The 13,218-nt window shown below is 53.0% G+C and overlaps 1 protein-coding gene across 1 annotated transcript in view; it reads left to right on the forward strand.

Annotated features, from left to right (window-relative positions):
- Positions 1 to 13,218, forward strand: part of LOC137369689 (dynein regulatory complex protein 11-like) — a 486,226-nt gene that overhangs the window by 320,492 nt on the left and 152,516 nt on the right. The window contains exon 8 of the mRNA XM_068031024.1: positions 949 to 1,068. Coding sequence (XP_067887125.1) covers positions 949 to 1,068 — 120 coding nt within the window. The remainder of the gene's footprint in view (positions 1 to 948; positions 1,069 to 13,218) is intronic.

Raw genomic sequence — 13,218 nt, forward strand, 5'->3', positions numbered from 1 at the left:
TGGGGATGGGGATGGGGGGATGGGGGATAGGCGGAGTGCAGTGGGAGTGGGGGATGGAGAAGTGGGGGATGGGGAAGTGGGGGATGGGGAAGTGGGGATGAGGGGATGGGGGATAGGCGGCGTGGAGTGGGAGTGGGGGATGGAGAAGTGGGGGATGGGGAAGTGGGGATGGGGATGGGGGGATGGGGGATAGGCGGAGTGCAGTGGGAGTGGGGGATGGAGAAGTGGGGGATGGGGAAGTGGGGATGGGGGATAGGCGGAGTGCAGTGGGAGTGGGGGATGGAGAAGTGGGGGATGGGGAAGTGGGGATGGGGATGGGGGGATGGGGGATAGGCGGAGTGCAGTGGGAGTGGGGGATGGGGAAGTGGGGATGGGGGATAGGCGGAGTGCAGTGGGAGTGGGGGGATGGAGAAGTGGGGGATGGGGAAGCGGGGGATGGGGAAGTGGGGGATGGGGAAGTGGGGGATGGGGAAGTGGGGATGGGGAGTTGGGATGAGGGGATGGGGGATAGGCGGAGTGGAGTAGGAGTGGGGGATGGAGAAGTGGGGGATGGGGAAGTGGGGATGGGGATGGGGGGATGGGGGATAGGCGGAGTGGAGTGAGAGTGGGGGATGGAGAAGTGGGGGATGGGGAAGTTGGGGATGGAGGTGGGGAGATGGGGAAGTGGGGGATGGAGGTGGGAAGATGGGGAAGTGGGGAGATGGGGAAGTGGGGGATGGGGGAGATGGGGATAGTGGATTGGCGGAGTGGAGTGGGAGTGGGGGATGGGGATAAAGATAAGCATTCGCCCAGCCTGTCATTGATGGGTGGGGACGAGTGGTCATGAGGTGAAAATGATGGACAGTTCACTTTGTCCCAGTTAGGGTGTGTGTCAGGAAGGAAGAGCAATTTTGTGTAAGTGTCAGACTGGCATGGGGGAGCTCATTTAGTGTTTTTTCCCGAATCCAGTTGTTGGCAGAAATTGCGGCAGAAGAGGCAGAGAAAGAAAATAAGCTGGCGAAAAGAGGAAGTGCGAAAGAGGCGCCAAAGGAAGTGAAGAAAGAAAAGAAAGTGAAAAAGAAAGCAGAGGTAAAGCTGGTACACAGGACAGCACACTCCACCGTGCGCGCTGTGCATAATACACAGGACAGCACACTCCACCGTGCGCGCTGTGTATAATACACAGGACAGCACACTCCACTGTGCACGCTGTGTATAATACACAGGACAGCACACTCCACCGTGCGCGCTGTGCATAATACACAGGACAGCACACTCCACCGTGCGCGCTGTGTATAATACACAGGACAGCACACTCCACCGTGCGCGCTGTGTATAATACACAGGACAGCACACTCCACCGTGCGCGCTGTGCATAATACACAGGACAGCACACTCCACCGTGCGCGCTGTGTATAATACACAGGACAGCACACTCCACCGTGCGCGCTGTGTATAATACACAGGACAGCACACTCCACCGTGCGCGCTGTGTATAATACACAGGACAGCACACTCCACCGTGCGCGCTGTGTATAATACACAGGACAGCACACTCCACCGTGCGCGCTGTGTATAATACACAGGACAGCACACTCCACCGTGCGCGCTGTGTATAATACACAGGACAGCACACTCCACCGTGCGCGCTGTGTATAATACACAGGACAGCACACTCCACCATGCGCGCTGTGTATAATACACAGGACAGCACACTCCACCGTGCGCGCTATGTATAATACACAGGACAGCACACTCCACCGTGCGCGCTGTGTATAATACACAGGACAGCACACTCCACCGTGCGCGCTGTGTATAATACACAGGCAGCACACTCCACCGTGCGCGCTGTGTATAATACACAGGACAGCACACTCCACCGTGCGCACTGTGTATAATACACAGGACAGCACACTCCACCGTGCGCGCTGTGTATAATACACAGGACAGCACACTCCACCGTGCGCGCTGTGTATAATACACAGGACAGCACACTCCACCATGCGCACTGTGTATAATACACAGGACAGCACACTCCACCGTGCGCGCTGTGTATAATACACAGGCAGCACACTCCACCGTGCGCGCTGTGTATAATACACAGGACAGCACACTCCACCGTGCGCACTGTGTATAATACACAGGACAGCACACTCCACCATGCGCGCTATGTATAATACACAGGACAGCACACTCCACCGTGTGCGCTGTGTATAATACACAGGACAGCACACTCCACCGTGCGCGCTGTGTATAATACACAGGACAGCACACTCCACCGTGCGCGCTGTGTATAACACACAGGACAGCACACACCACCATACGCACGGTGTATAATACACAGGACAGCACACTCCACTGTACGCGCTGTGTATAATACACAGGACAGCACACTCCACCGTGCGCACTGTGTATAATACACAGGACAGCACACTCCACCGTACGCACTGTGTATAATACACAGGACAGCACACTCCACCGTGCGCGCTGTGTATAATACACAGGACAGCACACTCCACCGTGCGCGCTGTGTATAATACACAGGACAGCACACTCCACCATGCGCACTGTGTATAATACACAGGACAGCACACTCCACCGTACGCACTGTGTATAATACACAGGACAGCACACTCCACCATGCGCGCTATGTATAATACACAGGACAGCACACTCCACCGTGCGCGCTGTGTATAATACACAGGACAGCACACTCCACCATGCGCGCTATGTATAATACACAGGACAGCACACTCCACCGTGCGCGCTGTGTATAATACACAGGACAGCACACTCCACCGTGCGCGCTGTGTATAATACACAGGACAGCACACTCCACCGTGCGCACTGTGTATAATACACAGGACAGCACACTCCACCGTGCGCGCTGTGTATAATACACAGGACAGCACACTCCACCGTGCGCACTGTGTATAATACACAGGACAGCACACTCCACCGTGCGCGCTGTGTATAATACACAGGACAGCACACTCCACCGTGCGCGCTGTGTATAATACACAGGACAGCACACTCCACCGTGCGCGCTGTGTATAATACACAGGACAGCACACTCCACCGTGCGCACTGTGTATAATACACAGGACAGCACACTCCACCGTGCGCGCTGTGTATAATACACAGGACAGCACACTCCACCGTGCACGCTGTGTATAATACACAGGACAGCACACTCCACCGTGCGCGCTGTGTATAATACACAGGACAGCACACTCCACCGTGCACACTGTGTATAATACACAGGACAGCACACTCCACCATGCGCGCTATGTATAATACACAGGACAGCACACTCCACCGTGCGTGCTGTGTATAATACACAGGACAGCACACTCCACCATGCGCGCTGTGTATAATTCACAGGACAACACTCCACCCTACTTGCTGTGTATAAGACACAGGACAGTGCGCTCCACCATACGTGCTGTGCATAATACACAGGACAGTACACTCCACCGTGTGTGCTGTGTATAATTCACAGGACAATACCACCGTACATGCTGTGTATAATACACAGGACAGCATGCTCCACCTTACGTGCTGTGTATAACACACAGGACAGCACACACCACCATACGCACGGTGTATAATACACAGGACAGCACTCCACTGTACGCGCTGTGTATAATACACAGGACAGTGCGCTCCACCGTACGCGCTGTGTATATTACACAGGACAGTGCGCTCCACCATACGCGCTGTGTATAATTCACAGGACAGCACTCCACTGTACGTGCTGTGTATAATACACAGGACAGTGCACTCCACCGTACGCACTGTGTATATTACACAGGACAGCACGCTCCACCATACGCACTGCGTATAATTCACAGGACAGCACTCCACTGTATGTGCTGTGTATAATACACAGGACAGTCCACTCCACCATGCGCGCTATGTATAATACACAGGACAGCATACTCCACCGTGCGCGCTGTGTATAATACACAGGACAGCACACTCCACCGTGCGCGCTGTGTATAATACACAGGCAGCACACTCCACCATGCGCACTGTGTATAATACACAGGACAGCACACTCCACCGTGCGCGCTGTGTATAATACACAGGCAGCACACTCCACCGTGCGCGCAGTGTATAATACACAGGACAGCACACTCCACCGTGCGCACTGTGTATAATACACAGGACAGCACACTCCACCGTGTGCGCTGTGTATAATACACAGGACAGCACACTCCACCGTGCGCGCTGTGTATAATACACAGGACAGCACACTCCACCGTGCGCGCTGTGTATAATACACAGGACAGCACACTCCACCGTGCGCACTCTGTATAATACACAGGACAGCACACTCCACCGTGCGCGCTGTGTATAATACACAGGACAGCACACTCCACCGTGCGCGCTGTGAATAATACACAGGACAGCACACTCCACCATGCGCGCTATGTATAATACACAGGACAGCACACTCCACCGTGCGCGCTGTGTATAATACACAGGACAGCACACTCCACCGTGCGCACTGTGTATAATACACAGGACAGCACACTCCACCATGCGCGCTGTGTATAATACACAGGACAGCACACTCCACCGTGCGCACTGTGTATAATACACAGGACAGCACACTCCACCGTGCGCGCTGTGTATAATACACAGGACAGCACACTCCACCGTGCGTGCTGTGTATAATACACAGGACAGCACACTCCACCATGCGCGCTGTGTATAATTCACAGGACAACACTCCACCCTACTTGCTGTGTATAAGACACAGGACAGTGCGCTCCACCATACGTGCTGTGCATAATACACAGGACAGTACACTCCACCGTGCGTGCTGTGTATAATTCACAGGACAATACCACCGTACATGCTGTGTATAATACACAGGACAGCATGCTCCACCTTACGTGCTGTGTATAACACACAGGACAGCACACACCACCATACGCACTGTGTATAATACACAGGACAGCACTCCACTGTACGCGCTGTGTATAATACACAGGACAGTGCGCTCCACCGTACGCGCTGTGTATATTACACAGGACAGTGCGCTCCACCATACGCGCTGTGTATAATTCACAGGACAGCACTCCACTGTACGTGCTGTGTATAATACACAGGACAGTGCACTCCACCGTACGCACTGTGTATATTACACAGGACAGCACGCTCCACCATACGCACTGCGTATAATTCACAGGACAGCACTCCACTGTATGTGCTGTGTATAATACACAGGACACTCCACTCCACCATGCGCGCTATGTATAATACACAGGACAGCATACTCCACCGTGCGCGCTGTGTTTAATACACAGGACAGCACACTCCACCGTGCGCGCTGTGTATAATACACAGGCAGCACACTCCACCGTGCGCACTGTGTATAATACACAGGTCAGCACACTCCACCGTGCGCGCTGTGTATAATACACAGGCAGCACACTCCACCGTGCGCGCAGTGTATAATACACAGGACAGCACACTCCACCGTGCGCACTGTGTATAATACACAGGACAGCACACTCCACCGTGCGCGCTGTGTATAATACACAGGACAGCACACTCCACCGTGCGCGCTGTGTATAATACACAGGACAGCACACTCCACCGTGCGCGCTGTGTATAATACACAGGACAGCACACTCCACCGTGCGCGCTGTGTATAATACACAGGACAGCACACTCCACCGTGCGCGCTGTGTATAATACACAGGACAGCACACTCCACCGTGCGCACTGTGTATAATACACAGGACAGCACACTCCACCGTGCGCGCTGTGTATAATACACAGGACAGCACACTCCACCATGCGCACTGTGTATAATACACAGGACAGCACACTCCACCGTGCGCGCTGTGTATAATACACAGGACAGCACACTCCACCATGCGCGCTGTGTATAATACACAGGACAGCACACTCCACCGTGCGCGCTGTGTATAATACACAGGACAGCACACTCCACCATGCGCACTGTGTATAATACACAGGACAGCACACTCCACCGTGCGCGCTGTGTATAATACACAGGCAGCACACTCCACCGTGCGCGCTGTGTATAATACACAGGACGGCACACTCCACCGTGCGCACTGTGTATAATACACAGGACAGCACACTCCACCATGCGCGCTATGTATAATACACAGGACAGCACACTCCACCGTGTGCGCTGTGTATAATACACAGGACAGCACACTCCACCGTGCGCGCTGTGTATAATACACAGGACAGCACACTCCACCGTGCGCGCTGTGTATAACACACAGGACAGCACACACCACCATACGCACGGTGTATAATACACAGGACAGCACACTCCACTGTACGCGCTGTGTATAATACACAGGACAGCACACTCCACCGTGCGCACTGTGTATAATACACAGGACAGCACACTCCACCGTACGCACTGTGTATAATACACAGGACAGCACACTCCACCGTGCGCGCTGTGTATAATACACAGGACAGCACACTCCACCGTGCGCGCTGTGTATAATACACAGGACAGCACACTCCACCGTGCGCACTGTGTATAATACACAGGACAGCACACTCCACCGTACGCACTGTGTATAATACACAGGACAGCACACTCCACCATGCGCGCTATGTATAATACACAGGACAGCACACTCCACCGTGCGCGCTGTGTATAATACACAGGACAGCACACTCCACCATGCGCGCTATGTATAATACACAGGACAGCACACTCCACCGTGCGCGCTGTGTATAATACACAGGACAGCACACTCCACCGTGCGCGCTGTGTATAATACACAGGCAGCACACTCCACCGTGCGCACTGTGTATAATACACAGGACAGCACACTCCACCGTGCGCGCTGTGTATAATACACAGGACAGCACACTCCACCGTGCGCACTGTGTATAATACACAGGACAGCACACTCCACCGTGCGCGCTGTGTATAATACACAGGACAGCACACTCCACCGTGCGCGCTGTGTATAATACACAGGACAGCACACTCCACCGTGTGCGCTGTGTATAATACACAGGACAGCACACTCCACCGTGCGCACTGTGTATAATACACAGGACAGCACACTCCACCGTGCGCGCTGTGTATAATACACAGGACAGCACACTCCACCGTGCACGCTGTGTATAATACACAGGACAGCACACTCCACCGTGCGCGCTGTGTATAATACACAGGACAGCACACTCCACCGTGCACACTGTGTATAATACACAGGACAGCACACTCCACCATGCGCGCTATGTATAATACACAGGACAGCACACTCCACCGTGCGTGCTGTGTATAATACACAGGACAGCACACTCCACCATGCGCGCTGTGTATAATTCACAGGACAACACTCCACCCTACTTGCTGTGTATAAGACACAGGACAGTGCGCTCCACCATACGTGCTGTGCATAATACACAGGACAGTACACTCCACCGTGTGTGCTGTGTATAATTCACAGGACAATACCACCGTACATGCTGTGTATAATACACAGGACAGCATGCTCCACCTTACGTGCTGTGTATAACACACAGGACAGCACACACCACCATACGCACGGTGTATAATACACAGGACAGCACTCCACTGTACGCGCTGTGTATAATACACAGGACAGTGCGCTCCACCGTACGCGCTGTGTATATTACACAGGACAGTGCGCTCCACCATACGCGCTGTGTATAATTCACAGGACAGCACTCCACTGTACGTGCTGTGTATAATACACAGGACAGTGCACTCCACCGTACGCACTGTGTATATTACACAGGACAGCACGCTCCACCATACGCACTGCGTATAATTCACAGGACAGCACTCCACTGTATGTGCTGTGTATAATACACAGGACAGTCCACTCCACCATGCGCGCTATGTATAATACACAGGACAGCATACTCCACCGTGCGCGCTGTGTATAATACACAGGACAGCACACTCCACCGTGCGCGCTGTGTATAATACACAGGCAGCACACTCCACCATGCGCACTGTGTATAATACACAGGACAGCACACTCCACCGTGCGCGCTGTGTATAATACACAGGCAGCACACTCCACCGTGCGCGCAGTGTATAATACACAGGACAGCACACTCCACCGTGCGCACTGTGTATAATACACAGGACAGCACACTCCACCGTGTGCGCTGTGTATAATACACAGGACAGCACACTCCACCATGCGCGCTGTGTATAATACACAGGACAGCACACTCCACCGTGCGCGCTGTGTATAATACACAGGACAGCACACTCCACCGTGCGCACTCTGTATAATACACAGGACAGCACACTCCACCGTGCGCGCTGTGTATAATACACAGGACAGCACACTCCACCGTGCGCGCTGTGAATAATACACAGGACAGCACACTCCACCATGCGCGCTATGTATAATACACAGGACAGCACACTCCACCGTGCGCGCTGTGTATAATACACAGGACAGCACACTCCACTGTGCGCACTGTGTATAATACACAGGACAGCACACTCCACCATGCGCGCTGTGTATAATACACAGGACAGCACACTCCACCGTGCGCACTGTGTATAATACACAGGACAGCACACTCCACCGTGCGCGCTGTGTATAATACACAGGACAGCACACTCCACCGTGCGTGCTGTGTATAATACACAGGACAGCACACTCCACCATGCGCGCTGTGTATAATTCACAGGACAACACTCCACCCTACTTGCTGTGTATAAGACACAGGACAGTGCGCTCCACCATACGTGCTGTGCATAATACACAGGACAGTACACTCCACCGTGCGTGCTGTGTATAATTCACAGGACAATACCACCGTACATGCTGTGTATAATACACAGGACAGCATGCTCCACCTTACGTGCTGTGTATAACACACAGGACAGCACACACCACCATACGCACTGTGTATAATACACAGGACAGCACTCCACTGTACGCGCTGTGTATAATACACAGGACAGTGCGCTCCACCGTACGCGCTGTGTATATTACACAGGACAGTGCGCTCCACCATACGCGCTGTGTATAATTCACAGGACAGCACTCCACTGTACGTGCTGTGTATAATACACAGGACAGTGCACTCCACCGTACGCACTGTGTATATTACACAGGACAGCACGCTCCACCATACGCACTGCGTATAATTCACAGGACAGCACTCCACTGTATGTGCTGTGTATAATACACAGGACACTCCACTCCACCATGCGCGCTATGTATAATACACAGGACAGCATACTCCACCGTGCGCGCTGTGTATAATACACAGGACAGCACACTCCACCGTGCGCGCTGTGTATAATACACAGGCAGCACACTCCACCGTGCGCACTGTGTATAATACACAGGACAGCACACTCCACCGTGCGCGCTGTGTATAATACACAGGCAGCACACTCCACCGTGCGCGCAGTGTATAATACACAGGACAGCACACTCCACCGTGCGCACTGTGTATAATACACAGGACAGCACACTCCACCGTGCGCGCTGTGTATAATACACAGGACAGCACACTCCACCGTGCGCGCTGTGTATAATACACAGGACAGCACACTCCACCGTGCGCGCTGTGTATAATACACAGGACAGCACACTCCACCGTGCGCGCTGTGTATAATACACAGGACAGCACACTCCACCGTGCGCGCTGTGTATAATACACAGGACAGCACACTCCACCGTGCGCACTGTGTATAATACACAGGACAGCACACTCCACCGTGCGCGCTGTGTATAATACACAGGACAGCACACTCCACCATGCGCACTGTGTATAATACACAGGACAGCACACTCCACCGTGCGCGCTGTGTATAATACACAGGACAGCACACTCCACCGTGCGCGCTGTGTATAATACACAGGACAGCACACTCCACCGTGCGCACTGTGTATAATACACAGGACAGCACACTCCACCATGCGCGCTATGTATAATACACAGGACAGCACACTCCACCGTGCGTGCTGTGTATAATACACAGGACAGCACACTCCACCATGCGCGCTGTGTATAATTCACAGGACAACACTCCACCCTACTTGCTGTGTATAAGACACAGGACAGTGCACTCCACCATACGTGCTGTGCATAATACACAGGACAGTACACTCCACCGTGTGTGCTGTGTATAATTCACAGGACAATACCACCGTACATGCTGTGTATAATACACAGGACAGCATGCTCCACCTTACGTGCTGTGTATAACACACAGGACAGCACTCCACTGTACGCGCTGTGTATAATACACAGGACAGTGCGCTCCACCGTACGCGCTGTGTATATTACACAGGACAGTGCGCTCCACCATACGCGCTGTGTATAATTCACAGGACAGCACTCCACTGTACGTGCTGTGTATAATACACAGGACAGTGCACTCCACCGTACGCACTGTGTATATTACACAGGACAGCACGCTCCACCATACGCACTGCGTATAATTCACAGGACAGCACTCCACTGTATGTGCTGTGTATAATACACAGGACAGTCCACTCCACCATGCGCGCTATGTATAATACACAGGACAGCATACTCCACCGTGCGCGCTGTGTATAATACACAGGACAGCACACTCCACCGTGCGCGCTGTGTATAATACACAGGCAGCACACTCCACCGTGCACACTGTGTATAATACACAGGACAGCACACTCCACCGTGCACACTGTGTATAATACACAGGCAGCACACTCCACCGTGCGCGCAGTGTATAATACACAGGACAGCACACTCCACCGTGCGCACTGTGTATAATACACAGGACAGCACACTCCACCGTGCGCGCTGTGTATAATACACAGGACAGCACACTCCACCGTGCGCGCTGTGTATAATACACAGGACAGCACACTCCACCGTGCGCGCTGTGTATAATACACAGGACAGCACACTCCACCGTGCGCACTGTGTATAATACACAGGACAGCACACTCCACCATGCGCGCTGTGTATAATACACAGGACAGCACACTCCACCGTGCGCGCTGTGTATAATACACAGGACAGCACACTCCACCGTGCGCGCTGTGTATAATACACAGGACAGCACACTCCACCATGCGCGCTATGTATAATACACAGGACAGCACACTCCACCGTGCGCACTGTGTATAATACACAGGACAGCACACTCCACCGTGCGCGCTGTGTATTATACACAGGACAGCACACTCCACCGTGCGCGCTGTGTATAATACACAGGACAGCACACTCCACCGTGCGCGCTGTGTATAATACACAGGACAGCACACTCCACCGTGCGCACTGTGTATAATACACAGGACAGCACACTCCACCGTGCGCGCTGTGTATAATACACAGGACAGCACACTCCACCGTGCGCGCTGTGTATAATACACAGGACAGCACACTCCACCGTGTGCGCTGTGTATAATACACAGACTAGCACACTCCACCATGCACGCAATGTATAATACACAGGACAGCACACTCCACCGTGCGCGCTGTGTATAATACACAGGACAGCACACTCCACCATGCGCGCTATGTATAATACACAGGACAGCACACTCCACCGTGCGCACTGTGTATAATACACAGGACAGCACACTCCACCGTGCACGCTGTGTATAATACACAGGACAGCACACTCCACCATGCGCGCTGTGTATAGTACACAGGACAGCACACTCCACCGTGCGCGCTGTGTATAATACACAGGACAGCACACTCCACCGTGCGCACTGTGTATAATACACAGGACAGCACACTCCACCGTGCGCGCTGTGTATAATACACAGGACAGCACACTCCACCGTGCGCACTGTGTATAATACACAGGACAGCACACTCCACCGTGCGCGCTGTGTATAATACACAGGACAGCACACTCCACCGTGCGTGCTGTGTATAATACACAGGACAGCACACTACACCATGCGCGCTGTGTATAATTCACAGGACAACACTCCACCCTACTTGCTGTGTATAAGACACAGGACAGTGCGCTCCACCATTCGTGCTGTGCATAATACACAGGACAGTACACTCCACCGTACGTGCTGTGTATAATTCACAGGACAATACCACCGTACATGCTGTGTATAATACACAGGACAGCATGCTCCACCTTACGTGCTGTGTATAACACACAGGACAGCACACACCACCGTACGCGCTGTGTATAATACACAGGACAGCACGCTCCACTGTACACACTGTGTATAATTGACAGGACAGTAATCCACTGTACGCGCTGTGTATAATACACAGGACAGTGCACTCCACCGTACGCACTGTGTATATTACACAGGACAGCACGCTCCACCATACGCACTGCGTATAATTCACAGGACAGCACTCCACTGTATGTGCTGTGTATAATACACAGGACAGTCCACTCCACCATGCGCGCTATGTATAATACACAGGACAGCATACTCCACCGTGCGCGCTGTGTATAATACACAGGACAGCACACTCCACCGTGCGCGCTGTGTATAATACACAGGCAGCACACTCCACCGTGCGCACTGTGTATAATACACAGGACAGCACACTCCACCGTGCGCGCTGTGTATAATACACAGGCAGCACACTCCACCGTGCGCACAGTGTATAATACACAGGACAGCACACTCCACCGTGCGCACTGTGTATAATACACAGGACAGCACACTCCACCGTGCGCGCTGTGTATAATACACAGGACAGCACACTCCACCGTGCGCGCTGTGTATAATACACAGGACAGCACACTCCACCGTGCGCGCTGTGTATAATACACAGGACAGCACACTCCACCGTGCGTACTGTGTATAATACACAGGACAGCACACTCCACCGTGCGCGCTGTGTATAATACACAGGACAGCACACTCCACCGTGCGCGCTGTGTATAATACACAGGACAGCACACTCCACCATGCGCGCTATGTATAATACACAGGACAGCACACTCCACCGTGCGCGCTGTGTATAATACACAGGACAGCACACTCCACCGTGCACACTGTGTATAATACACAGGACAGCACACTCCACCGTGCGCGCTGTGTATAATACACAGGACAGCACACTCCACCATGCGCGCTATGTATAATACACAGGACAGCACACTCCACCGTGCGCACTGTGTATAATACACAGGACAGCACACTCCACCGTGCGCGCTGTGTATTATACACAGGACAGCACACTCCACCGTGCGCGCTGTGTATAATACACAGGACAGCACACTCCACCGTG

The sequence above is a fragment of the Heterodontus francisci genome, chromosome 5 (genome assembly GCF_036365525.1).
Source record: "Heterodontus francisci isolate sHetFra1 chromosome 5, sHetFra1.hap1, whole genome shotgun sequence".
In the NCBI taxonomy this organism is placed as follows: domain Eukaryota; kingdom Metazoa; phylum Chordata; class Chondrichthyes; order Heterodontiformes; family Heterodontidae; genus Heterodontus; species Heterodontus francisci.